The sequence below is a fragment of the Platalea leucorodia genome (assembly GCF_965183815.1).
Source record: "Platalea leucorodia genome assembly, chromosome: 7".
Taxonomy (NCBI): domain Eukaryota; kingdom Metazoa; phylum Chordata; class Aves; order Pelecaniformes; family Threskiornithidae; genus Platalea; species Platalea leucorodia.
In genome coordinates this window covers 26,307,909-26,334,832 of record NC_138829.1, presented here as the reverse complement: position 1 = coordinate 26,334,832, position 26,924 = coordinate 26,307,909, and the positions used below count along the sequence as shown (strand labels likewise).

Below are 26,924 nucleotides of genomic sequence, written 5' to 3'. Positions count from 1 at the left end.
TAATGCCATCCTGTGCTATGTCTTTTGGGAGGCTGATGGTGGCAGGGGCATTTAGCTTTGGGCAGGGGCAGAGCGCTTTGAGTGCTCTCACCCACCTCATGAATCCTAACCATACAAAAGTCAACAGCCTGTTTTTTGTTTGTTTGTTTATTGTTCTCAAGTGCTCTAGATTTCACCAGTTTAGCCCAACTGTAACTTTTCACTTGCCTCTTGAGACTTGAACAAGGGGCCTGAGCTGCTTTCTTCATACCCCATTCTCTTATGCAGTGGGATCTTGCAGCTGCTGCTTGAGCACATGTAGCAAAGAGCACCACACTCTGGGAAAGCCTACGCAGGAGGAAACTTAATGGAAAATATTAAGGAGAAAAAAATGTGTTTGATGGACTTTTAATATAAAAAGGGGGGAGAAAAAAAGAAAAGAAAAGGGGGAGGGGGAGATTTATTCGCTGTAATAGGAACCAAATGTTGGCTGGGACAGCAGCTGCACTCTCACTCTTTCCCTGTAAATTGTGTAAGCGGCTTTTCAAAGGAGGCATTACAGGGTGCAGGGCTAACTTACTGGTCCTGACTTAACCCTTGCCTCTCTGGAGAGAGGTAGAGAATATGGGTTTCCAGGAGAGATCAGTGACTTTAATTACAGACCCAGTCATAAACATATTCTAGACAGATAGCAGTAGCCATTTACTGTGTTCATCCTCATGTGCTACTGCTGCTATCCACCCATAAAATGCAAACTCTGCTTAGATAAAGCACTAAAAAAATACATGACTAGGAATATATAGAGCCCATCAGTCTTTTCCAGTTTGTTTTTCAATAGACTTGCATACATTGGTAGAAGAAAAGTAGAAGAATGTCAGTACAAGTCATGTTTTGTGTTGATCCACTTGATCCATGCTAGGATTTTACAGTGGAACCTCTGCAGCAAGGAATACCTTTCCCATCTCTGTAAGTGGTGCGGTATTGCATCTAAGTTTCTGTTACTTTGAATTCTGTGGAGTGTGTATATTCACCCCAGAAACTGCCTGGGCTAGGACAAGTGATCAAATTTAAGGTGGCACTTAACACGTCTTAAGTCTGAATGACTTATCTTAATCCAAGTGGAGCTAGACAGTACAGTGAGGTAACTTTACTCAGAGTCCGCCTATTCTGTCTGAACTTCATTAATTAATTAATACTTTAAAATTGGGGCAGGGGTGGATGACAAGACATGGTTCAGGCAATTGCATGTCAGATTTAAGCAGGTAATCTTCCCCAAGACTTCCTCATGAGAGTAAAATGATAGCAGGTTTCTGTGTTAGTCTTATTGTATGTATGTCTTGCTATGAAAATATTTTTGCAGGCTCTGACTATATTTGCAGGTGTGGAAGTATTTGCAGGAAACACAAAGCCAGAACCACCTCTCACTCAGTAAAGCTCACCCCTACGTTTTCACTAATTGAGGGTAGAAAGGCTATGTGATTTTGTTAATCTAGATCACACGGAGGAGATATGCTCAGTTGCCTTCATTGCTTCTCCAGTGGCCTCTGATGAGGCAGAATAGGATGAAGGCATTGAACTTTGCAGCCAGCTGGCTGTTAGTTTTCTTCTTGATTTAGCCTTTCTACTAGTGAATTTCAAAGCTGCCATTTGTAAAGAGAAGAAAAAAGTAGTGTTATTTACCTGCCAAGTATTCCCCAGATCAGAGAGACTGACAGTATTTCGTAGTTGGCACGGAGCCAAGGATGCTACTAGGGGCCCAACAAAAATTGGCTTCACTGAAGGGTAAATATTTCATTTAATTTGCTAAGACTGGCAAGTTCAGTGCTTCTGAAAGTAAGAAGCTGATAAAGCCAGCTAAATCCAGGAATAGTTGAGGTAGATCAGGCCTTGCCTGCAGAGGTTTTCCAGTGCTCCATAACCTCATCCTGCCCTTCCCCTGCTAGACTGTCACAAGGCTCTTTTGATGCACCTCATTTCTTACCTGCTACACTCATGACCTTGCCTGTGTATGGAGACCCAGGACCAAAAATGCACTTAATTTCTGATCTGCAGTAGAACTGAGTAGGTACTGCCTTGCCTTTGTTATAAGAAAATCTTTTTGCTCCAAACCCCAGGTTTCTTAATGGCAGGGAAATAGCAGGAATAATTTTCAAAAGTCAGGGAGCAGGAAATAAATTATACAGCAGCATATACCAGAAAAAAAAGGAAGCCCATGAACTTTGATAGTACTTGTAGAATAAAGTGAAGGAGCAAGAAGGCAGTGGGCTTTCCCTGTATAGCTATTGTGCATGCACATCTGGAATAGTGTTCTCAGTTTTGAGCACTTGCCTAGCCCCAAATACTGATAAAGTGGAAAAAGTTCAGAGAAAAGCAATATACAATCAAAGGCCAGAAGGGACTGAGTTGAGGAAAAAACATGAAGGGAGTTAAATGTCCCAAGGCTGGCTAAGCTCGAAGAAGGCATAGCTCTAGTAGTGAAGGTTTAGACCTGAAATAAGAGGAAGGTCATGCAATAAAACAGAGAAAATGTAGGTTTAATTGGGAATCTCAGGGAAAATTCTTGACACTGAACGTGTGTGGAGTTGTGCAGCTGAGAGTGTGACACATGGACTCCTCCAGCCACTGAAACATGCGCTAATCCTGCACCACAAGGAGATAAGTTGGACGCTTTTGCTCACATCTTTGTTTTTGAATAAAATTCTTGTAACAACATCAGCTCTCTCAGTTGAAAGGGGGAATTGTGAGAATAGCAGAGGGGGACTCCTGACATTTGCTAGTAATTATGCACATTAAAATGTCCTGGGATGCTTGAATTGTGCCTCTGGTAGCTATTACAGTTAACCTGTGAATGGATCTGGAAATTGTAGTTAAATCCACAGAACTTTTCATGTTCTTTACCTAAGCCTACTCAGTCCCAAGGCTTTTCACATGGACCTTGTACATCTTCTGTTGTCTCATGGCACAAAGATACTGATGGTGAGAACCTCTTGTGTAGGTAAAAGTAGCTTGAGCTGCTGGGAAAGTGGGGAGCTGAAGACCTAAGGCTGAAACTATTACAAGATGCCTGCATCTGTGCCTCATCACTAAGAAGTGAAAGCTTGAGTGATAGGCTGGAACAGAAACTCTCCTACATCTCTGCAACACCTTCACCATGGGAGATTGCATTTGTTGCTTTGAACTGGATTTGAACCCAAAATGTAGTTCCATATGTTTATTGTGCCAATGCAGCCTTGACATGCTGCTCATTAACTTTAAAAGCTTTTCCTTGGCTTCTCTTGCAGAGCTCAAAAGCAGATTGCAGGCCAGGTGATGGCATCCTCGTTTTATACAGGCCAGCTGCTTCCTGCCCCTTTCCTGTCTCCAAGTACAGGCACCGTGGCGAGTTCTGGACAGCTCCCTGTGCCTCAGGGATCTCCAAAGTCCCAGGCAGAGCTCTTTTAGGAATATTAAAAATGCTTTGTTTGCCCCTGGTTTTCTGGAAAGCTACCTTTCTTTACCTTTGTAACATAGCTGCTGCTGCTGCTGCATGTTTTAGGGGCTTGCATGTTCCAGCAATCAGAACTACAGACCATGCTAAAATGCAGACTCTTGCTGACTAAACTGGACCAAAGTCATTCTTTCATAGGCACTCCTGATAACAGCAGAGGCCAGGAGCAAACCATTCTCAAAGACTTGTTGCTCTGTTTTTCAATTTTTAATTTATTGCTTTTGAAGCTGAGGGGAGAGAAAGAGGGAGAAAAGACAAAGAAAGGCCTTGAGGCAGGCAGCGCTGTGAGAGGCCCGACAGTCCTGCATCCCAGCCAGGCCCCCAGCGTCCTGGGCTTTGTCCCACTATGTTTATCATTACTCCATAGCCAGCCCCAATCTAGGGCCTATTGTTAGGGATGGAAGAAGCATGTAATGTGCCAAAGAAAATGTTCTGTGTTTTTCTGAGTGCCTGAACATAAGTCAGCAGGATGCTGGGAGCTGCCACACTAGACAGAATCATTAGTTACTATGCCAACTACTTTCTAGCAGCTGGTGCCCACCAAGGCTTTGTACTAAAAGCTTCTTGGACTTGTCATACCACCTGAATGCCCTGTGGGAAAGAAACTGCTGTCTAAGTTTGTCTTGCATTCCATGGCAAGGTGGGAGCACTGATTTATAAATGCACTGGGTTCTCTTATTGCCAGCAATGGCCCTTGTTCAACCTTAGCTCCAGCCTTTACAGGAAAGGATGTGAAATACTTTCATTGTCAGCTTGTTTCCTTGTCTAAAAGGAGGATAATTCTTTTCTCAGTTTGCTAGACCTCCAGCTATACTGACTCCTGCTGTGATCCTATCGGTTCTCACAAACTAAGCGGGGTTAAACATAGAGGAATATTCTTCAAGAATGCTGAAGCTTCATTTTCACAAGTAATTTGAGCCTAGTTTGCATTGCCTTTCAATGGGATGTAGGCACTTTTCAAATGTTTCAAAAGTGCCTGCTTAATAAGTGATATATGGGGAACACCAGTATACTTCATGAACTGGTATTGTTGCCTGCCACACAGGAGCTGGTATCAAACAAGTGCCTAGCTGTGCCACTGGAAGAAGGCTTCAGTTGGAATATAAATGAAAGCCCTATGTGTAATATTTATGATATGTGAAAATCTTTAAATATTTTTTGGGAACATTGGAAGCTTTAAACCCAATTTATATCCAAATTATACATAAAGAAATTATATTCTGAATCCCTTCTACTCCTGCATTACCCTCCCCTCCTCTGGTTACTTCCTTGTAGTTTCACTTTACTAAAGAGTTTTCTTTGCCCTGTCCTCTGCTGTTGCCTTTTATTGTCCTCATCCCAGCAGTGGTGGTGGGGTAGTAGACCCTGCTTTGTCAGATGTTTGAATGAGTTACTTAGGAATGATGGATGCTAGGAGAAGTGTGGGCTATCATTAGTAGTTACCAGTGTCATTCTTTTAGTATGGATTTGTTGTATGTCAGATAGTTCTTCATCACTACGAGATTCTGAGTGGTGTTCTGTGGTTTGGTCTTGTCTACAGCTTCAGTCCTTGGTATTCCCTTCAAATCTGTTTGAAGTGGGAACAGAAGCCAGCTCTCTCCTTTCTTGTAAGAGCTGATAACCGCATCCCTTCTGTACAGAGGCTGGATTTCATTGAGCCTCCTTTTTCTGTAGTCAATGAGCGAATGTATTAGTATTTTATTAGTATTTAGTATTTTAATACACTAGCATTAGTTCCTAGTACAGGTGTAGGTAGTTGATTGCATAAGGGTTGCTTACATCAGAAAAGAGCTAATGAATTGGAAAAGAGAACTAGAGCAGAAAGGGAATGTGGAACCAGAAAACCTGGAGATGAGTGCATGGTGTTCTAGCACTTTCAGGGTGGGTTGCGATCATAATAGCATGGAGATCTGTTGAAATTGGTCTCAGAAGCAATCCTGTATCTTTTGTGATGCAAAAAGCTGCAGCAGAGAGGTCTTATGCTGTCAGTGAAGAGGAAGAGGGAATTCTGGCTCAGGCTTTATGAAAACTAGAGTTGAAAGAAAGGAACACAGTGGGTTTCTTGCCAAAAATACTGAGTAGCCCTAAGGGCTGCTGGAAGGACAGAATCTTGGTTGCAAAGGATGGACCATAATGCCAAGGCTGAGATTTCCTGTACATAGTGAAGGCCTGAATTCTGGCCAGGTCTCTAAACTAAGCAACTCATAAATAATCCTGAGCAAGTTGTGTGAAGATTGCTCACAACCAGCCTGGCTGACAGAATGAAACCCAATCTCTTCTGGTGGCACAGGCAGGAATTTCTATTTCCCATTGGCATCTGTGTGCATCTATACCTATATCTGTCATCTGTACATGTGAGCAATGAATATTCAGTCAATCGTTAGTGTTCAAGCAATAATCCTGAATTGAAAGCAAGCAGGTCCGTGAGTACTGACTCCATGATCCTCATTTCCACTGGGGGTGTGGAGGCTTTTCTGGTTGTTTTTGGCTTTGCCTAAAACGGTGTGAGTTGTGAAAAAGCTTTTCCTTCAGTTTGGGGTATTTATATAGTCTCTCTGCCATGTAAACTCTATAGTATCTATTAACATGTAAGGTCCCCTACAGCTTTTTTCCAGCCTTCGTTACTGTGCTGAGCCTGTTGTAGAATTCCTTAAGCAGAAGAGCTAACTTCAGGAAGGGTGCAGAGGTGCTGTCATGCTTTGATAAATCATCTGACAGTCAGAGACTGAGAATAAGAGCTGCACCATGATGCATTCCTGTGAGCACGGCAAAAAGACTCAGAGCTGGAGCACGTCTCTGGCAGCAGCATATTGAGTCTCAGATCCTAAGCCCTGTTCTCCTGTACCAACGCAAACTTTGCCTTAGATGTAATATCAGCAACTTGATAACATGTTATATGGGGACTTTCCAAAACTGCAGATGAAACATCTCTCTACGAAAGTGATCCGAAGACTTGCAAATGTGCAGGCTTTCTGTCATCAAATATTTAATGCTTATATTATAAAAGGCTGAAGTCATGCATAACAAATTTATACTGATTTCCATCTATGAAGAAGCAAAACCCATGGAAGCTAACAAAAGCCTATTCAATCCGGAAGGGATTCTGCAGGCCATGAGAGTAAAATCTACTCAGGCAAGCAACAGTGTTTTCAATATATTATCTAGAAAAAAGTAAGTGCTGTTGTCATGCATTGTGTGGAGTGAAGGTATTGGAACCGCAGGGAGTTGTGTACAAAACTGTCTATGCTGCAAGAAAATGTTAGCCAAAGTTTTTGTGGTTTTGTTTGTTTTTTTTTTTTAAATTTAGTTCTTCCTAAAGATTTAATAACATAGTTTCAACAGTGTTTTCCTGGGTAGTTTAAACTAAGCTTATCTGGGCAATATTATATCCTAACGAATTTAGTTTAGGCTATGGATCATATATTGGTTAAAACAGAAAAAGTGGATTAAAACAGGTCAGAAACCAAATGAAAGCATTTGAGAGTTCATTAAAGTGGACAAAGGTTGGAGCAAGGCAGCAATCCCAGTGCATTTTAAAAAATTGGACTATCAGTCTTCAGTATTTGTATTTCCATAATAGTTAATCCTTTGCCAGATATCTCAAAACAAATGAGGATCAAGGAAATGATACTAAAGTTTTGCCATTCAGTTAGTGGCCCTCACAGTACTACAGACTGCAGTCACTGTACATCGTCTCTGTGGCACAAAGCCAATTTGGCTATCAGCAGGTCCAACTTCAGTGGAGTTCTCATTTCCATCAGTTTTATCTCCTCTATTTCATCTTGACTTTTATGTTTTAGAACAAATCACTCAATGTTTAGCTTCCCAAGCATTCTTTTGGATCAAAGGATAAATTTTACGCATTGCAGGTTCTGAGCTGGAGGTAGATATGAGAGAAGTTGGAACAGACATTAGTTTCTAGAATTAATCATGTAACTTGAATGAATACCTTAGAGAGTGCTTGACTGAATTCTCTAACTTCTGACTGAGATAGGTTTTGTTTCAGACCCCTGATGCATAAACAATACTGGTTGCATTTTCGCAGACCAGAAGGACTATCTGGTTCAATGTCTTGCCACAAAAGGAGAACTAAGGAGAATTTCCATCCTTTATTGGATGCAGGGGGAAACGTAGTGACAGAGGACAAGGAAAAGGCTGAGGTACTTAATACCTTCTTTGCCTCAGTCTTTAACAGTAAGACCAGTTGTTCTCTGGGTACCCAGCCCCCTGAGCTGGAGGACAGGGATGAGGAGCAGAACGAAGCCCCCGTAATCCAAGGGGAAATGGTTAGTGACCTACTACACCACATAGACATGCACAGGTCTATGGGGCCGGATGGGATCCATGCGAGGGTACCGAGGGAGCTGGCAGAAGTGCTCACCAAGCCACTTTGCATCATCTGTCAGCGGTCCTGGCTGATAGTCCAGCTCCCAGTTGACTGGAGGTTAGCAAATGTGACATGCATCTACAAGAAGGGCTGGAAGGAGGATCTGGGGAACTGCAGGCCTGTCAGCCTGACCTCAGTGCTGGGGAAGGTTATGGAGCAGATCATCCTGAGTGCCATCACATGGCATGTACAGGACAACCGGGGGATCAGGCCCAGTCAGCATGGGTTTATGAAAGGGAGGTCCTGCTTGACCAACCTGATCTCCTTCTGTGACAAGGTGACCCACTTAGTGGATGAGGGGAAGGCTGTGGATGTTGTCTACCTGGACTTTAGTAAGGCCTTTGACACCATTTCCCACAGCATTCTCCTGGAGAAACTGGCTGCTCGTGGCTTGGACGGGCGTACTCTTTGCTGGGTGAAAAACTGGCTGGATGGCTGGGCCCAAAGAGTTGTGGCGAATGGATTCAAATCCAGTTGGCAGCTGGTCACAAGTGGTGCTGCCCAGGGCTCAGTACTGGGGCCAGTTCTGTTTGATCTCTTTCTCAGTGATCTGGAGGAGGGGATCGCGTGCACCCTCAGTAAGTTTGCAGATGGCACCAAGTTGGGCGGGAGTGTTGATCTGCTGGAGGGTAGGAAGGCTCTGCAGAGGGGTCTGGACAGGCTGGATCGATGGCCCAAGGCCAACTGTATGAGGTTCCACAAGGCCAAATGCTGGGTCCTGCACTTGGGTTACCATGCAACCCCATGCAACACTACAGGCTTGGGGAAGGGTGGCTGGAGGGCTGCCCAGTGGAAAAGGACCTGGGTGTGTTGCTTGATAGCTGGCTGCATATGAGCCAGCAGTGTCCTCAGGTGGCCAGGAAGGCCAATGGCATCCTGACTTGTGTCAGAAACAGTGTGGCCAGCAGGATGAGGGAAGTGATCGTCTCCCTGCACTTGGCACTAGTGAGGTCGCACCTTGAATCCTGTATTCAGTTTGGGGCCCCTCACTAATGGAAGGGCGTGCAGGTGCTAGAGTGTGTCCAAAGAAGGGCAACGAAGTTGGTGAAGGGTCTAGAGCACAAGTCTTACAAGGAGTGTTGGAGGGAGCTGGGGTTGTTTAGCCTGGAGAAGAGGAGGCTGAGGGGGGACCTTTTTGCTCGCTAGAACTACCTGAAAGGAGGTTGTAGCAAGGTGTGGGTCGGTCGGTCTCATCTTCCAAGTAACAAGTGATAGGACAAGAGGAAACAGCCTCAAGTTGTGCTAGGGGAGGTTTAGGTTGGATATTCGGAAAAATTTCTTCACTGCAAGGGTAGTCAGGCACTGGCACAGGCTGCCCAGGGAAGTGGTTGAGTCCCCATGCCTGGAGGTATTTAAAAGACGGGTAGAGGTTGTGCTTAGGGAGATGGTTTAGTGGTGGACTTGGCAGTGCTAGGTTAAGGGTTGGACTTGATGATCTTTAAAGGTCTTTTCCAACCTAAACTATTCTATGATTCTATTCTATGATTCTGTGAATGTCCTGCTCAGACAGCAGCCGATGGAAGATTCTGTGGGAAGACCATTAGGTGATGTTACGGAATGGTGATACTTCCCCAGTACTCTCCGGGACTCGGTAATCAGTGATTTTCTGGCCAGGAGATTATATCTTTGTTTATATGTGTATATAAATGTCTTTTATATATGTTAGTGGCTCTTGCTTCTGTGAGTTTGTCTATTTTTGAACCCCTGTAAATTTTTTGCATCCTTAGCTTGCTGTAGTAAGAAGGCATCCACAGTTTAATTATGTTATGAGAAAATCTGCCTCCATTTGTTTGTTTTAATGTGCCCACCTGATTACTTCATTTGGTTTTTCCTATGTCATGTATCATGAGAGGTGAGTAATTGTTCCCTATTCTCCTTCTCCCTGAAGCTCATGATTTTATAGGTATTTTTCATATTTCCTTTCAGTTGTCCTTTTTCCAAGCTGAAGAGTCCTTATTTACTTAGTCATTCCTCAATATATAAGCTGTTCCATACCTTTGATCATCTCTACAGCATTTCTTTGTACTTTTTCCAGTTCTACTGTATGCTTTTTGAGAAGGGAGGAGGGACAGGAGTTAGAACTACCCTCAGTATGCAAGAGATGGATGCAATTTTGGTTTATATCGTAGCATAGTAGTGTTCCTGGGTTTGCTCCCTATGCCTTTCCTAATAATTCCTTACACTGAATTTGCTTTTTGTGAGAGTATTTTAATGATGTTTTCATAGAAAAATCTATTATAACTATAGTTATAAGGTCTCCTTCCTGAATAGAAATAACTAGTTCAAAGTCCATCACTGCATAAAACTAGGATTGTGTTTCCCTGGGTACATGACTTTGTAGTTATTAAATTGAATGTCATCTACTAATTTAATGTCTGATCATTCAGTAATGTGATGTTTTTTTCACACTTCTCAGTGACTTTCAGTTTTTCAGCAGCAAACTTTTTTTTTTTTATTTCATTTCATTCTTCTTTTCCCAGATCACTTATAAATGTTTTGAACAGCAGAGACCATAGCACAGATTCTTGTGGGACCCCAGTGGTAATCTCCTTCCATTGTGGAAACTGTTCATTTATTCTAGCTCTGGTTTCATGTGTTTAACTAGTTATGAAATCCATGAGAAGTAACCCCTTTATCCTACGTTGGCTTTCTTTATTTAGGAGCATTTTGAATGAACTTGCCAAATTTTCTCAACTGAGAAATTGCTGGTTTGAAAAAGTTACTCTAGGTAAATGGGCAAATACAATTGTTGTTTAGTTCAAAACAGAGGTATTGAAGATCATAGTCTTTCAGTAGTACTGATGAGGAATTAATCAGGCTGTTTACTGAGCACTAACATGACTTTGATGGAGCTTCTCAGCTTTGTATCTGGTGCAGTTGATGTTTGTTTCAAGGGCTGGTCTGCAGTAACCCCCAGCTATCTCCCAAAGGGTGCATCCCAGTCCCAGAACAGTCCTTTGTGCTTTTCAGCTGTCAGTGTGACCTGACTATACTGGGGTGGGGGGTGGGGGTGGTGTAACAGAGACTCCAGCTACTTCACACAAGGGAAAAATCCACTGAGCTTTAACATCAGAATGGATGGTGGAGTCTGTATCTATGCAGTGGAAGGAGCAGATACTGGCCTTGGGATGGGAGTTGAGGCCAGGTGATGGTAACCTGCTGATAACCCATGTGGTGTGCTGGTGGGATTGGAGAGGGGACAGCTGGGGATCGTTTCAAAGATTCCTTGTGCCTTGTCGTGTCCTCCTTTTAAGTTATGCTTTCTGTGGCATCCCGTGCCCAGCAGGGGACAGTGCTGGGAGGCCAAGCAGCACACACGCATCCATGGATCCAGAGCTCAGCAACTGCAGGTAAAACCACAGTAGGAGAGGATCATGACCCCATTACTGGAGCAGAAGGGGGAAGGCAAGTTTGGAAGAGAGAAGCAGCTCTCCCAAGGTTAACCACAAAGCCAGATTCAGACCTATACAACTTGGGTTTCAAGGCCTGAGTACTGTCAGCACACTATAGTTGTCACTTTCCCAAGCACTGGTGAAAGGAAAAGAACTGAAAGACTGAGAATCTTGTAGCAAAAGGGAGCAGGGAGTGAGAGTCACTTAGCCAGTGTTGCACTTGGGTACAATGGAAGCAAAGGCCTGAGGAAGCATGGTTGGGGATCCCTTGAACAGGGAAGTCTAGAGAAGGTTACCTACAGCCAACGGCCCATAAGAGCAAAAGTGGTAGTGGTGCTCCAAGGAGGAGGCCCAGAGGATGCAGGGTGGAGATGCTGGCAGCTGGACTCCTTTTCCATAGCTCCTCTGTTGCTGACCCTTTAGTGTTGTTGAGTCCTTGTCCTCAATTTGGTTTGAAAGGGATGCATTAGGTTATTTTTGAGGGAGAGTACATAGGGCTGGCAGTTGCTTCTGGTCTTGTTTGAAACATCCTTCTGAATATTTTAAGGGTTTGCTGTGATGATGAAGCTTGTGGGGGAAGGTGCAACACATTCAAGGGAAGCTATGACATGTTCAAAGGATCTAGGTTGTAAGTTTTGATAGGATCCTGAAGCAAGGAGATTGCAGGTAACTCCCTTGCCAAAACCATGACCTACACTCTGAATCATGGCACGAAATGTAAAAGACACCAAGTATCTTTTACATCCCAGTTACTTATGACATGCATAGGAAACACAAGGGAAGTCTGCCCTGGGAATCTGAAAGAAACATTTGGGAAGACTGGCTGAGAGAAACATGACAGAGATCAGCAGAAACTTGGGAAGCTCAGGCATTGAGGCTTGAAGGTTTTATTAGCCAGAGTGTCAGGATTCAGTGGGTTATATGGCATCCTGCCTTGTGAGCACAGGATGTGTGAGTTGCTGGGCCATTGTAGCCTCTTCAGGACACCTTGTGGTCCTGTCAGTCTGCCACCTGCTCTCTGCAAAGCCCCTCAGCCTTGTGTAGAAGTGCGTTGGTGCTGCCGTCTCACCGAGGCTTACAAACTTCAAAGCAAGCCAGTGACCTCCTGTTGGTACTTATCATGTTGCAGGCCACAGCTGAACTTCCACCGTATAAGCCTGGGTTGTAAGAGCTCCTGCCTCTTTGCAGGAGGCCTTTTCTCCTCTGGGAAAGGCTTGTATTACTCTGATGATAAAAGAAATGAGCCTATCTTCAGTCCCCTCACGTCTTTTGGATTCGAACTGTGTGGAGTCAATATGTACCCTAGTTGCAACCTCATCCTACCAGTCCTTTATCCTCTCTACGGATATTGTATTGTATGTCTGTCTTCTATTCCACTCTCACTGCAGCATGTGTGTGCTTGGCGTAAGCTTTGTGTTAGTGTATTAACAAAATCTCTACAAATCCAAATAAATAATTATCCCATTAGTAATGGGAATCCTTAGCTCTTTTCCTGCTGCAGCTCTGCCTCTCTTCAGTGTTAATCAGCCAGAGACATGCTCCAGTTTAGAGTTTTTCTTCTCTTTTCCTTTGTTCTCCTCAAGCATGGTGTTATGGCTAGTCCCAGCCTGGAATTCAAGAAACTCCTTAGCAAGATGGCAGTTGGCACATGGTACCTCTAGCAGTTGTTGTGCTTGCTGGAGCCACTTAATACAAATTCATAGCTGGCTAAGTATTAAGAGATTTTTAGGAAGCAGAAGTGCCTTGTAAGCAGGAGTCCTTATATGCAGAGTGGTGAAAGCGTGATGGCTCTTCTTTTCTCAGGGCTCCAGAGAATCATCGTTTTGCCTGGGAAGGAGAGATGGAGAACAGTGTCTACAACAAGGTGACACGGAGTCCGCTCGCACATCCCAACTATCAGCTCCATTTTGCTGTGCAGCAACTTCAGCAGCAGAAACTTCAGTCACGACAGCTGTTGGAGCAAAGCCAAGCCCGGCACCAGGTAACTAAGAAAAAATCCTGCCTGGGATGTAGCAGTGCTGAGTCTTCAATGTGCAGAACCAATCCAGAGCCAGTACATATGGCAGAGCTTTTGTGAAGGAAGTAGCTCTTCAAGTGGGTTGCAAAAACAAAACTAATATTACCTGCAGTGATTTTGATAGCATTTTGATGCTTTAGTTTCCAGTGGCTTTTTCCACTGCATTGGCATCCTCCTCCGTTTGGCTACTGGCATGCTGCTGCTTGCTTTTCTGCACCATTTCAGGGTGGTGGTCCTTTGTTGTCCACTTATAGTGTCTCAGACAGACTTAGAACTGTCTACAGTCTCCACAGTTCTTTGTCACTTAATCTTGTCACTGATGATATGTTCCTGCTTTGACTTGAGTTCTTCTTGAGTAGTGCTTCAAGCTGGGTCACTGTTGTATTTCAGTGTTCCTAAACATAGGGTCTTGAAATTGTGTTGGCAACTGTGTCCTCTGTGGCAAACAGACCCCATCAAGGCTTCATCTTGACTAAACTCTCCTCCTCCTGGATGTCTTCTCATACGATGCAGTTATCAAAAGAGCAGTATGTTAAGGGGACTCAAAAATTATTTAGGAGAATCTTCATTCTTTTGAAAAAGAATTAATTTCTTTTAAGAGCCTTCAGTGTACAGGAGGCATGGCCACTGACCCTGATGCCAGATGCAAGTTTTCTCTGCAACCCTGAAAATCTTCTCCAGGCACCCTACACATTTTGTTATTACTGCATTTAAGATCTCCTTTAAGTGCTTTACATGGAACCATCTGACAGATACATGATTCCTCTGTTACAATTGCAAGGAGAAAAGATTGGCTAAGTGTCCAGGAGCTAGAGGAAATATGAAAAAGGGTTTGTATTGGTGTTCTGGATGACACCTAGATGCCAAGGGTGGACCACTGTGTCTGGAACTGCATTTCCATCCTGCCTGGGGAATCTTCCAAGGTTACAATGAGTTCATTGATGCACTCGTTACTTTTCTTTGTTATTATGGAGAGGTGTGCTCTTAATTGAGTGATGTCTAAAAGCCTTCCCTGCTAAAGGGAAGGAAGTTTTTGGGTGAATGACCCTTCATTCACAAGAGATTGGTCTCTATTAGGAAGGAGCTAATTGCTGGTCAGTCTGGCAGGACTGGACTCTTACAAAACCATCAACAGAACTAACGTGGAGGTCTGAACACCCACTCTTCCTCCTGTGAAGCAGATGAGTTGCTAGTCAGGGTCCTTTACAACAGGTTACAGGCAAATTGCCCTCATCCTTGAGCATCTTGAAGGAGAGGCCGTTCTGCCTTTGCTCCTTGCACTCCTTCTTTCAAGACCCTCACTTAGCCATGCAGTTTCCATCCCCAAATTCCCTCACCTACAGTCTTCTTGCTCCCCCTCTGAGCAGGAGGTCTTCCTTTCATCTCCATTCAGGGGTCTCTGGGTGGGCAGCTGTAGCTGCTCATGAGCTCAGGAAAGGGCTGTAAGCTGGCTGTGCCTGTGAGGAGGCTGGAGCTGGCCATGGGGCCTGGCTGAGCCCTCTTCTAGTTGCTGACATTGAGCTGATGTTATTCTTGGCCTGGGGCAGAGCCATTACTCAGGAGTTTCTGTTAAAGTGATTCTTTGTTAAACCTCCTCTCACCCCCACAACGTGCCCCTCCTTTCTCTCCCTCCCTTCTCCTTCTGAGCCAAGCAGTTTGGAGTTGCAGTATTGAGGCCATTGCCATGCCGCAGGGCTCAGGCTGCACTGAAGCTGCCATTAATGAAGAAAGGTATTTGCTGAACATGGGGGCTTTCAGACTTTCTGTAGTGAAAACCGAATCTTAATAAAATGATTGTCTCTTGGACACTTCTTCTGCCACAAGACATTGTATGGAGCCAGCCAGACCTCCCCTTCCAGTCACAGTTGCACCAATCTTCTAATGCCCCTCCCAGTCACTGCACTACCCTCATCTTTATCTGTCTATCCCCTGCTCCCTATCTAGTTCCCTGTCACTGACCTCTTCCTTATACTAGTTAGCTTCTCAGACTTCGGTTCTTTGACTTGGCCTTTCCAAGAGCTGCCTCCTCTTTGCTGCTGCTTACACACTCCCTGCCCTATATCTCCTTCCCACTCACACTGCTTTGACTTCCATCCCACCTGTTCCTGATGGAAGTCCTGCTGGCCATCATTTGTCCTCTCATTTTCCCCACAGTTGATGTAGCTTATCCTAGCCTGCATGGCTTTACCACATTTCCTAGTCAGTGTCACGTAAGCCACCTATCTCCCGTTGCCTACTCTTCCCTTCTCTTCCTTCCCACGTATTGAGATCTACTCCATCCTTTGTTGTCTTGCCTGCTACATTCAAGTTCCTCAGCCTCCTCTCAACAGAAGAAATATATCCCCCAAAATGGAAGGCCTATCACTTGAAAGAGTGTCATGATCTCTCTGCTTTGGGGAATGCATGCAGGATATCTCCAAGCCTGTTTCATCTGATTGTTCAAGTTCTTGTTAGGGTTAGAAGGCATGCTAGCTGTTTGTCAGTAGCTGAAGTGCATTTATTAATATATCTCAAGGCACACCCTGAGTATGGCATGACCATACATGACTAGATGCCAGTCTTTCATTCTCTCTGTGACAAATGGACTAGTCATATGTATATGGATAGCATGTGAACAAGTAACGGAAGCACCATGATTAATAACACAGGCAAATCTTTCTGCCTGTACATTAACCAGTTTCGATATGTTGGAGATGAGATGGATGCATTGGAAAGTATGGAAGTTCCTAGTCAAGTGTCTGTGTAATAGGAATACCCCCATCTGCCATGCAGTGGATGTATCTCATCATGAAGGCTTATTGCGTACTTTATGGCAGCACCCACTCTTGGTTGAGCACTTTCCAGACACTTAAGAGTGATGATTTCTCCTCCAGGCATTTAACAATTTGCAGAGTAGCAAATACTGTGTAGGTGGAGGAAGAGGAATAATAACCAACAATTTTCGCTCATTGTATGTGGAAGTTAGTTCACACAGTTGTAGTATGGTGGAAATAGATCTTTGATGCCAGAATAGGTACTTCATTCCCTGAATAAAAAGAAAAACACCAAACTGACTCAATGATAATCTAACAAATGGATGCAGTGATAGGGACAGGAACAGAGACAATACAGAGCCTGAGAAAAGAGAAAAATGAAGGGCCAGAGTTTGAAAGTGGAGACAAGAAGCTTAAATCTGATATCAACAAAATCAAGGAACAAGAATTACAAAATCAAACCAAAAGACAAAAATACCCCAGGCTTATAGCAGTATTTTTAATGTTTAAAGGAGACTTCATGTGACACATTATGACCTAGATGTTAGTATCACTGCTGCAGTTGGCAAGACAGTTAATATACCATCATTGTTTATTCTCTAATTGTTTCCTGTACTGGAAAGGCGCCATTAGCTGTTAGGGAGGTTCCTCCTTCTCTGTGTGGCTATGTTCTGTCTGCTTAGCCTAGCATCTTCTGGGTTTAGAATTTTATGCCAAACATTTCACATGGGAAAAAAGCTAAATTAAAACAAGAAAAATACAGTCGTATAGTGGAATGATCCCCATCAGTCCTGCTTATATCAAAAAAGCTCATGTTAAACAAGACATAAATCATGTTAATGAATTGTGTGGTCAGTTATGATCACATTTTCAATCAGAAGTTTAAGTAGATTTTATGCTATAAAGCATCAGGCTAAGTTAATCTTAAATAATTCTCCTCTCAATCATTTAAAAATAGTACATTCTCTGAAATATTCCTCATTTTATGAAGTTCAGAAAAATTGTTTTCTTTTAATGTATGTGACTCTCCTCTGAATTCCCTACAGTTTATTTAGATCTAACTGGGAATGGTGAGTATTCAGAATAATATTCCTAGTATTCCTAGAACTATATTATTCCTGCCTGAGGACACAGGGCCTCTTTGAATGCAGCCTTAAACATCATCAAACTGTTTTCTAAACTATTATATATTGGGCTGCTGTCAGTTTTGCAGTCTTTCTTCCCCTTCAGTCTCTTGTTCATTCTTGTTTTGCAGCTTTCTCGCTCAGATTGTTTTCCCACTAAATGTGCTAACTGCCATTTTTCCTGTTTGAGTCTTGTGATACTGATGAGTCAAAGTCTCAGTAAAGCAGAACAACTGCTCTGAAAGCAGTAGTCTGTGCTGATTTATACCAGCTGAAATTTTGTCCCCATGCTTCTGATCCTGTCACTATTATTAGAATTATGGTAATGCCCAGATGTATTAAGTATCTTTCCAGTACAATGATATGGCCCAATCCTTGTGCCAGAGAGCTCCCAGTACCAAAAGGGAGACAAAGGAGAAGGCACCAAGTCAACTTATTTTAGTATATTTTAGTCTCGTTCTGAAGAATTTACCAAGGAAGACATGCTTCAGGACAGTCTGTGCATACGATGAATTTGCTGCTCTTCTTTAAATTTCTTGATGACCCCAAGATGCTCCTCTTACTGCAGTTTAACACTATGGCAGTTAATAGTACATTTTGACCTTGTTCTTTATTGCCACTTTGTGATTTTTCAACTCAACTAATTGTTGCATCCAAACTGATTTAACTGAATGCATTAATTCAAAAGAATCTCCACTGAACAATTTATGACTCCAAAGGTCTTCCAAGCCTTTTAATTTTGTGTATTTTTGCAATGTCATCTGAAATGCAGTTGCTTTTCTAAAAGTGGTGGGGTTTATTTTGTTGGGTTTGGTGTGGGTTTTTTTGGTTTTGTTTTTGTTTTTTTTTTACTTAAATCCTCGTCATTGCTTATTGCTTATAAACATCTCAGTTTCCAGCACTAGTGATTGGAACTAGCTTGCACAGATCTTTATGCATTGTGCATGTGTGTGTGTCTGTCAGTTCTCATACACTGCTGAGTCTCTCATCGTTTTCTGATTTGCTGATCCAATTTAAACTGAATGACTATAGGATAGAAATCGTACAGCTATGTTTCATATGAATTTCATGAAAATAAAGAGCTATATATCTGGAAAAGGGATTCAACTACTGTTCCCATTAAGGCAAAGGCTGCAGCATGAGGCCGCTCCTAATTAGACAGCAGAAAATCAACACAAGAATGCCCCAAACCCATGAAGGGAGGCATAATTTGGGGCATGCTTTATATTAGGTACTGTAAGATACAGCTCCATGACAGATTCACAGGAAATGAGCTTCATTACCTCCTCGGGTCACAGAATGAACATGTTTTTGCTTGTAACATTTGTTCCGTTACTGTGCTAGGGATGGGTGTTAGATATAGGGATGGTAAGTGCCAGGAACATTCTTTCTGTTTTTGAAGATCATTAATATATCTGCTTTTCTTCAAAGCACTACAGTACCTCCCTGCTTTTAATCATGAGCAGCCCGAGCTCAGCTGCTACTGGCTAATACTCTTAGATGTGCATTGTCCTTACTGACATGCTGTACGTGTTGAGATTTTTCTAATTAAAAACTACTTTTGTACAGATAACGCTTTGTGCATGGTGTTCATGTGTAGATATGGAAGCAAGGAGAGGTTTGGTCTGAGGAGGCATATATGGGATTGGGAGTCAGGATCTTCTCTGATCTCTCAACCTAGCTTTTCATATTGCTTCAGTCTGTGGCTTAGGGAAAATCACCTCTGTCAGTGCTAACGTTCTTCATGTGCAAGACAGGGTTAGTGCTGTCCTACCTCCCCAGAGAATTATGCAAGAGAATTAACTCACTAATGCTTTACATGATTTTTAGCTAAAAAGTCTTATAGTGTTCTAAGTATTTTTCAGATTTGTAGCCCTAAGAACTTGTGAGGGAAGCAAATGTCTCTTCAACATCAAGTTAAATCTGAGAGCCTGGCAAGTGTGGTTCAAGGTTTTTTTTTACTTGCAGCAGCAATAGTTGCAGGGTGCTACCTGCTTCAGGACTGCCTCTGTCAGGGTTTGTCTAGTCTTCTGCTCTCCCTAGACCCCGAGCCTTCAGAATCCTGAGTGATGAGGTCTGTCTCCTACTTTTTGGACGTGCTGAAATCTCTTCGCAACCCTTCCTTTGTGTGGTCAGGCTCTGCTCTCCCCAGCTGCCCTCTTTATTTGCACAGTAGCTTCTCCTGGTTTCCTGTCCTGTCCCCGTGGAGTTCACAGCAGGGCAGCATGCTTTGTAGCTGAATCCAGAAGCCGTGGTCCGTGTCAGCTTCCAGTCTCCCCATCCTTGACTGGAAGGCAGCCAGAATCTCAGCACAGCATGGAGACAAAGGCCTTTTTGGAAGTCCATTACCCCCAAGAAAAACATCCATGACGTTTCTTTAGGCAGGTCTCAGCCCAGCTTTTGCTGATCAGACTTTGTTAAAGCATCCATGCTTGCTGTTTCTTCAGAGTCATGGACCTCCTTGCCAATGCATGTTAACACAGGGAAGGGGTTAAGACTGTATGCTTTTTGGACTCCAGGATCTTAGTGATTTTAATAACAAGAACAACAACTTACAGGAAATATGCATAATATCAAACAGAACACAATGAAATGTCACCCCTGAATAAGAAGGGGGTGCGGTGACTTGAGGGTCTCCATTCCAACCCCATGATGTGTCAGACTCAAAGATGCAAGAGACTAAACTAAGTTCCATTTTAGTTTGTTTTGCTGGGGGGAGGTGGGGTGTGACTGCTATTTTCCAGACTTCTGCACTTGTACCAGCTACTTATTCAAAATCTGAAAGCCGCGATCAAGGTAGAGCTTCAGGGAAGGGAGAGGTTAAGAAGGATTGGGAGCTCAAAGGCATCTTGTCAGTGAGCTTGAGTTAGGAAACAGGCCTGTTTTGGCTCCTGCACTTCCTTTTCTCCCTAGAGCTCTGCCTGTCAGAAACGCCTTCCCACACACCACTGCCCTGCCATTTGCCAGAGAATTGCGGGGGAGAGGGGCTTTTCCTGTCTGTGTGCTGAGACTCAGCCAGCCCTCAGACTGTGGTTTTCTCTGGAGCCTGGAGCCCACTCGCTGTGGCTTTGTGTGTTTTTCACCAGAGGACAGACGCAGTGAAGGGCACTGCTCCCAGGGTCACACTGAGGTGACTGGCGAGTGCTCAGCTATTCCCCTCATCTCCTATCACTGACCTCTAGCTGCCAAACTACCGGTTACGGTATTGCCTCTTTGCCCTGGGAATCTGACTGACTTCGAGGAAAGACAAGGCAGAACTCCCAGCAGGTTGCTTCTTTCTGAAAAGAGTTGAGCAGTTTGCAGAGCTCCTGTAGGGAGCCATTCCCCACTCCCTGCTTTGCCAGTCCACTGCTCAGTTCTCCAGTGGCTCATAACATGCAGATTCTTTTGTTCCCTGTGACAAGTATCCAACATACTTACTCTCCCACCTGCTATAGGAAAAGAACTATTTTCTGTTCCCTGGTATTACTGGGGATTTCCTTTTTGTCAGCTGCTGACCTAAAGTCCCTTTTTCAGAGAAGGTACCCTAGAGCCTTTCTGTTATTCCAAGCACCTACAGCATGACAGTGAAGAACTGGAACTGTAACATCTTCCCCATAACCTTTTTCTCAAATCCTACCTCCCACACAAAGAATAATTGAGCAAGATAAATGCAGAAAGTCAAAGCAATAAAAGCTTTACTTCTTTGTGGATGGGAGCCCACTGCAAGATTAGATTGAGGATAGGACCTCTTATTTTTTAATCCAGAATAGTATAATTCTGTGGCAGTAATGAGCTTGTCTGCCTTCCTAGAAATTAGTCCCAGCTTCCAAGGGTATAAAATTCAGCTCTAAAAACCACTTCACTGACTTGACCACTTAACTATTCTTCTTATGTGTGAGACTGTCCCTGGAGCCCTGGGGTTGCCTTCACCAGGCAGATATTATCCTTCACAAAAATGTCACCCACCTCCATCAGATCTCTCAGCAATATTCAGAGAGGTAATCACCAATTACTGTGGTATTTTTCTTTTCTTTTTTTTTTTTTTTTTTTAACCAGGCTCTCTTTGCCAATTACTCACAATCCAGCACCAGCCATGTATCTATGCCAGCTGGCTCTGATGCCTGCAAGACATCAAGTGCCACTTCTAGTATCCAGAAGGCAGCCAGTTTGCACAAAGTGATGCCATCCCAGAGTACGCCTTCTCAGCTGGTTCCAAAGCCTCCAGCAAACCACAGGCAGGCAGTGGTCAGAAAGGCTGCAGCCCAGAGGATTTCCAAGTAAGTTTTATCTCTTCCCATCCACAACAGGGAGTTGGCACTGGTTCCCCCAAGAAGGCATATCAGAGAAGAACCTGTCTACATGCAACTCTGATATAGATCTTTTTGGCTATGCTGTCCAAGATAAATCTCAGAATAACCTGAGCTGTGTGTACTGAAATACATGTGCACTGTGTTGCAGTTTCGTGTTTCATAATGGTAAGGCAGGTAAGACTGTAACATCATACAAACGTAAGGACATTAGAACTGCCAGATTGAATCAGAGAAGTATCTGATCCAGGGTGGGATTCAGTTACCTAAATACAGGTTGCTAGTGACATTTTAGATGCCCAGGGCTATTCCACCTGACCTCCAGCTGCTGCTCCTGATGAGCACAAATCTTCTGTAGATCTTGTGTTGTATCTGCCAAGCCCATGCAGATATCTCAAATAACTTGAAAGTACCAAGTATGGTACTTAGACATCTATGTTTAGGCACTTGAGTCACTCCCTCCATGTTTAATCTTTGATGGGGGCTAGAATCTGGTGGGTCAGAAGAGGCTGCCAAAAAAAAAAAACAACCAACAATATCCTTACCAAGCTAATCTGCCCTTGAGCCAAGTGTCCCCATAAATTTAACACACAATGATTGACTTATGCCTTCAAGCACAAGTGTTTATTTCATTTAAAGTGTTAGTATTGTGCCTAATGTAATGATAGCTTTCCTCATTATTTGTAGAAATCCTTCTTTTAACTTTTACTAAGCTTTCAGTTATATAGTGCTTGCCATACTAAGGTAGATGGATTTGGCATGTGTTATCTTTAAAAACAAAAAAAAATTCACCACGAAATGTTGCTTACTGATTGTAAGTTTCCTTCCTTTCCATTTCTTGGTGTGTCTTCTCTTTTGTGCATTATGAGAGAATGTGAGTGAGACTTTTTGGTTTTCTTCTTATCCTTTACCTTTCTTGGTAGCTTCCTCAGCTCTCTGTTTATCTCCTCTTAAATGACAGAACTGCTTTAGACTAAATCCTTCATCAGGTCTTTCCTCATATATCCTCAGACTTGTTTCATGCCTGAATACTGAAGGGCAAAAATTGCACTCATAACTTCCTCCCTTAAACTTACTCTACAGCCAGAAGAGTTGTAAAGCTTTCAGAGCAGGTTCCTGTGAGGTTTCCTGATTCTGTGTTCCCTTCCTGTTTAAAGAGAGAAGTTTTAGTAAAAGATTACTCATGAAAGACACCTTATGAAGATGCTACGGTACTGTCAGTGTGCGTGGATCAAATCTGGAACTGCAAGGCTTATTTAGGGAGCTTGGACAGAACTGCTTTGGGGAAGCTTGTGTATTTCCTGCCTGTACTCTTGCTATCTTAAGAGATAGCATACTGAATTAATCCCCCAAAACTATTTAAAAAGAAAACAAGATGTTAGTAGACTTTGTCAACTCAGCAAATGCATATGTGAGCATCAGGTCTGGCAGGTACATGCTGGTGGGTTTGCTCTCTGATTTCTTTTATGTTGGGTAGCTCATGTTAGTACAGGTGACAGGCTATGTCAGTGGGTTTCTCTGCTGGGCAGCAGGGATGTGTATTTGAAGATGCCGGTGTGCTGTGTTCACTTCTTGGCAGAGGAAGTGTTTATCCTTGTGAGATGGAATTGCAGCTCCTTGGACAGACTTTACTTTGCTGCATTTTTGTGGTTTCTGCTCTGTGACGGGCAGGAGTGTGGGAAAACCGGAAAAAGTTCAGCACCAAAAATGCACAGAAGGGGGGAAAAAAGCAAAAGATTCCTTCAGAATTTCAGAAAACTAATCCAAGTATTGAAGGCTGCAAGGAGCCACTCCGGAAATACTTTCCAAGTTGCCTTTCAGTCTCCAGCACAAAGCTCCAAACCCATTCTTGCCATTCATGGGATCTTGCAGTAACATTTTTTCACTTACATGGAAAACAGCAGTGCCCAGCTATATTTCCAGCATACTGAGAGCTGATCATTTAAAAACTGCAATGTCTCAGTCTAATTTAATCCATTCATTGTTGTCAGGAAAAGACCAGAGATGCATCGACAGAGGAGAGTGAATGGAGAGAAGCCTCTGTGTCAAAGGAACATAGATTAGAGAAGACAAAGATGTCTTGCATGCTCCAGCCTGCTCTTTACAGTCCCTGGTACAAATGTAATGTACAATTTATTCCAGGACACTGTGTGTAGTCTGCTTTCAAAAAACTCCAGTGGCAGAAACCCCACCATATGCTATAGAAGACTGTTTAAGAATCTAGACAACCTTATTATCAGAAAGTTTCTCCTGATGTGCAATCTGAGTTTTTCCTTTGTTTCATTCTGTTGTACCTTGTTTCTCCTTCCTGAACCACCCTAAACACTTTCCCTTGCAAATACTTTCCATCTTTTGAATATCCTTCTACTTCTTGGAGTTTCCTAATGTTGCTTAGACTTGTTGAGGTTTTGTTAACCTCAGATAGTAGTTCCACCTGCCAAGTCCTTAATGGTCTTGAATTTACTGTATTTTCTTCAGTTTGTGCTTGCATTGTGGCACCCAGAATTGTACTCTTCCAGTGTGGGACTACCATGTCCTTAGGTTATGACACGGTAAATATCCCACTCTATAACATCTAATCTTATTTTGGCTTTTTGGCTGCTTCATTGCTCTGTCAGGTCATTTTTGATTTGCTGCCCACTCTGACCCCCTAATACTTGTTGGCTGTTTTCCTGATCTCTTTCCTTAAAGAAGATCTCAGTGCTATATATTATTTCTACAAGACTCACTGAAACTAATCCCATTCTGTTGTTAAAGCTCTCATGTCTCTCTTTTTTTCATATAGTTCAGTAAGCCAGACCTTATTTCTCTGTCTGCTCTTGCACGCCTGGCTTTTGTTTAACATCTTTATTAAGATCATCTTTTTAAAGTTGTTTGTAGAATTTCTCCAGAGACTGGACTGTGAAGACAAACTAAAATCAGCTTTGTCTCTTTGACCTATCTCTTCCTTGCATGCATTATCAATTCTCTCCCAGCCAGCACACGTGGCTTCCAGAAGAGGAAGAAAAGAATAAGAAGTAGAAAACTCAACTACAAACAGAATGAGATGCTAAAGATGAACACTACTGACTAATTCAAAAACTATCTAGTAACTTGGACACTTTCCTGGTTAAAACATAAAGGAAAAAAGTAATGGAACAGCCAGACAATTCAGTCTTGTCTTTTCAATTCCTGGCCTCTCTTGTTTTCTCAGTCTCTCAACTTGTAAAAGGTGGTAGGTTGACTTTATAATGGATTGTGTCCAAAGCAGACTCCTTGCTTAAGCTAACAGAGTGGAAAACTGGGGCCCATATTAAGGTGTGGAAAAAGACTAACTGGGAGAAATGGTTTAATATGTAGCTCTATGCTGACATGTAGCCCTGTAAAATGGTCTCATGGGGCTCCATAGTTTTGATTAAATGGATTCCTATCACAAGGAGAAAGATAGTTTTTGAACAGCTAACACAACAAGCTCTTCTTTCTTTCTAATAGTCAGACTGGGTCCTTTCCACTGCTCATGTTGCCACTACTATTGGCAGGTCTGTGAACCATGAAGAGACCTGCTGATAGCCGAGAGCAATGTTTTGAGACAGAGGTCACAGATACAGTATTTGTAAGCCGTGGAATGAAGCACATGTCCCTGGAAGCAGCATTTGGTGTATCAAATCTTCACGTTACAGATGACAGCATGCAAAGTAGAAAAATATATTAGCTCAACTGTCAGAACTCAGACTGAACTGGTACAGGTGGTACACAGAAGATCTTTTAGGAATAAGTCACAATAAATACAAATTTCTGCGCTATCATTCCTGTAGTAACTTTTCAGAAACCTGCTCTCTAACTATGACAGCATCAAGTAGAGCAAGGCCTTGAACAGAACTACCAGTCAAAGAAAAGATCTCAGAAAAATTCAGCTGTCAATGTTAGACCACTGTATATAAAGAGAGGAAATGCCAGGTAGAGGAAAGGAGCATATAGTTCAAGATGTTATCAGGGAGAGAGAGAGCCCAAGAAGATCACTGAGTTTACCAGCAATAGACTGCAATGTCACAAACCATTGGGGATGCTGATCAAAATGGCATAATTTCTTGTACTGAACTTCTCTGTAAATGTCATTCCCAACAACTCTATTCAGGAAGCCTTTCAAAACAAATATTCCCTTGAAGTCCCAACACCATAGCACAAAATCTTTTTACCTTGTTCTTCTTTTGTATATTTGCTTTGCATGGTGCCAGTAGCAGAAGAACCAAAGTCCTGCTCTATTGTAACTAGTACAGAAATAGGGTAGAGGTGATGCGTTTCTCCAGGGTTCAGGAAATCCATCCCACGGCAGGGTGGAGACCTGACTGCAGTTGGATACGGCAGTAGTCAGCTGTTCTAGGACAGGCTGGCCAAGCCTGGCAAATGTGCCAAAAGTCAAATGATGGCCACAGAGTGAGCCCTGTAAAACACTGTGATTCTGGTTTGTATCCTGTCTCGCCCACATGTGCTTATTCGTAGGCATGCGTGAAGTGTCTTAAGTGAGCCGGGTGCATCACATGTACAAACTGAATGCCCATTGAAAAGAGGACAGGCAGCAGGAAAGCAAGCATGTAACTGTTACTGGAACCTCTTTCACTTTTTTGCTACTGCTGTACTGCAGCACGCTTGTTTTTTTAGCTCCTGAGCATCTGGGTTAATCAGGCTGCCTGACCCTTAGATATTTTTGGCAGCAAAAGCAGTGCATCTGAGAGACATGCCTTGATTTAACACCCTGACACAGCTGGGCTCACTAGGCCTGTAGCTCTTAGCCCTTGGCTAGCCTCAGATCGTACACACAGATACATATGCGGAGATACCCTGTCCAAGAGCAACAAAGAGGAACAAGCATCCCTGGCTCTGCGTCTTCACATCTGTTGCTGTCCTCTTGTCAAACCTGTGCTTTTTGTGATGTGAATTTGTTAGTGTCAGTTCTGTCCCCCCGGACCATTAGATGCGTTCATAGCATCCCAGGAATAGGTTGTTAAAACAGAGGTGTTCAAAATTTAGTCAAGAAAGTATTTCTTTGTCACCTGTGGAACAAGAGCATCCTCCAAATTTGCAGTCCAAGGCTGGGCAGCTTAGGGCTGGTTTATTGCCTAAATGAAGGAAGTCAGTATCAGTTTCAAGGAGGGGTTAGCTGTATAAGAGATAGAAAAGGGCAATGACAGATATTTAAGTGGAGGGGACAGTGGGGACAGTGTTTTTGTTAGTACTGAAGAAGAAGAAATGGAGAACATAACAGTGGATTGCACTGGAAAAGTGGAAGCAAAAACAACACAGACATTAAAAGCAGGAGACTGAGAAAAGGCAGTAGGGCTTCAGCCAACCCAAGGAGGAAGAAAGTGGGAAGGAATTAACTCAGTTTAAGCAGTGAATATGTTCTGGCACTGGAGCTTCCATCAGGACAGCAGAGAGAACTTGAGGGGTGAGCTTAGTGTGGAGGGAGATCAGTGACCCAGAAGCAGATCTGAGAATGAGCTGTGTGGAGGCGACAGT

At 43.1% G+C, this 26,924-nt stretch overlaps 1 protein-coding gene across 7 annotated transcripts in view; it reads left to right on the top strand.

Annotated features, from left to right (window-relative positions):
• TTLL5 (tubulin tyrosine ligase like 5) overlaps positions 1-26,924 on the top strand; it is a 147,243-nt gene that overhangs the window by 105,292 nt on the left and 15,027 nt on the right. For 6 of the 7 annotated variants that reach the window (XM_082318434.1, XM_082318432.1, XM_082318433.1 and 3 more), the window contains 2 exons: positions 13,049-13,226; positions 21,178-21,398. In XM_082318434.1, coding sequence (XP_082174560.1) covers positions 13,049-13,226; positions 21,178-21,398 — 399 coding nt within the window. Of the gene's footprint in view, positions 1-13,048; positions 13,227-21,177; positions 21,399-26,924 lie in introns of those variants that run through there. The other variant, XM_082318437.1, reaches the window with a different exon arrangement.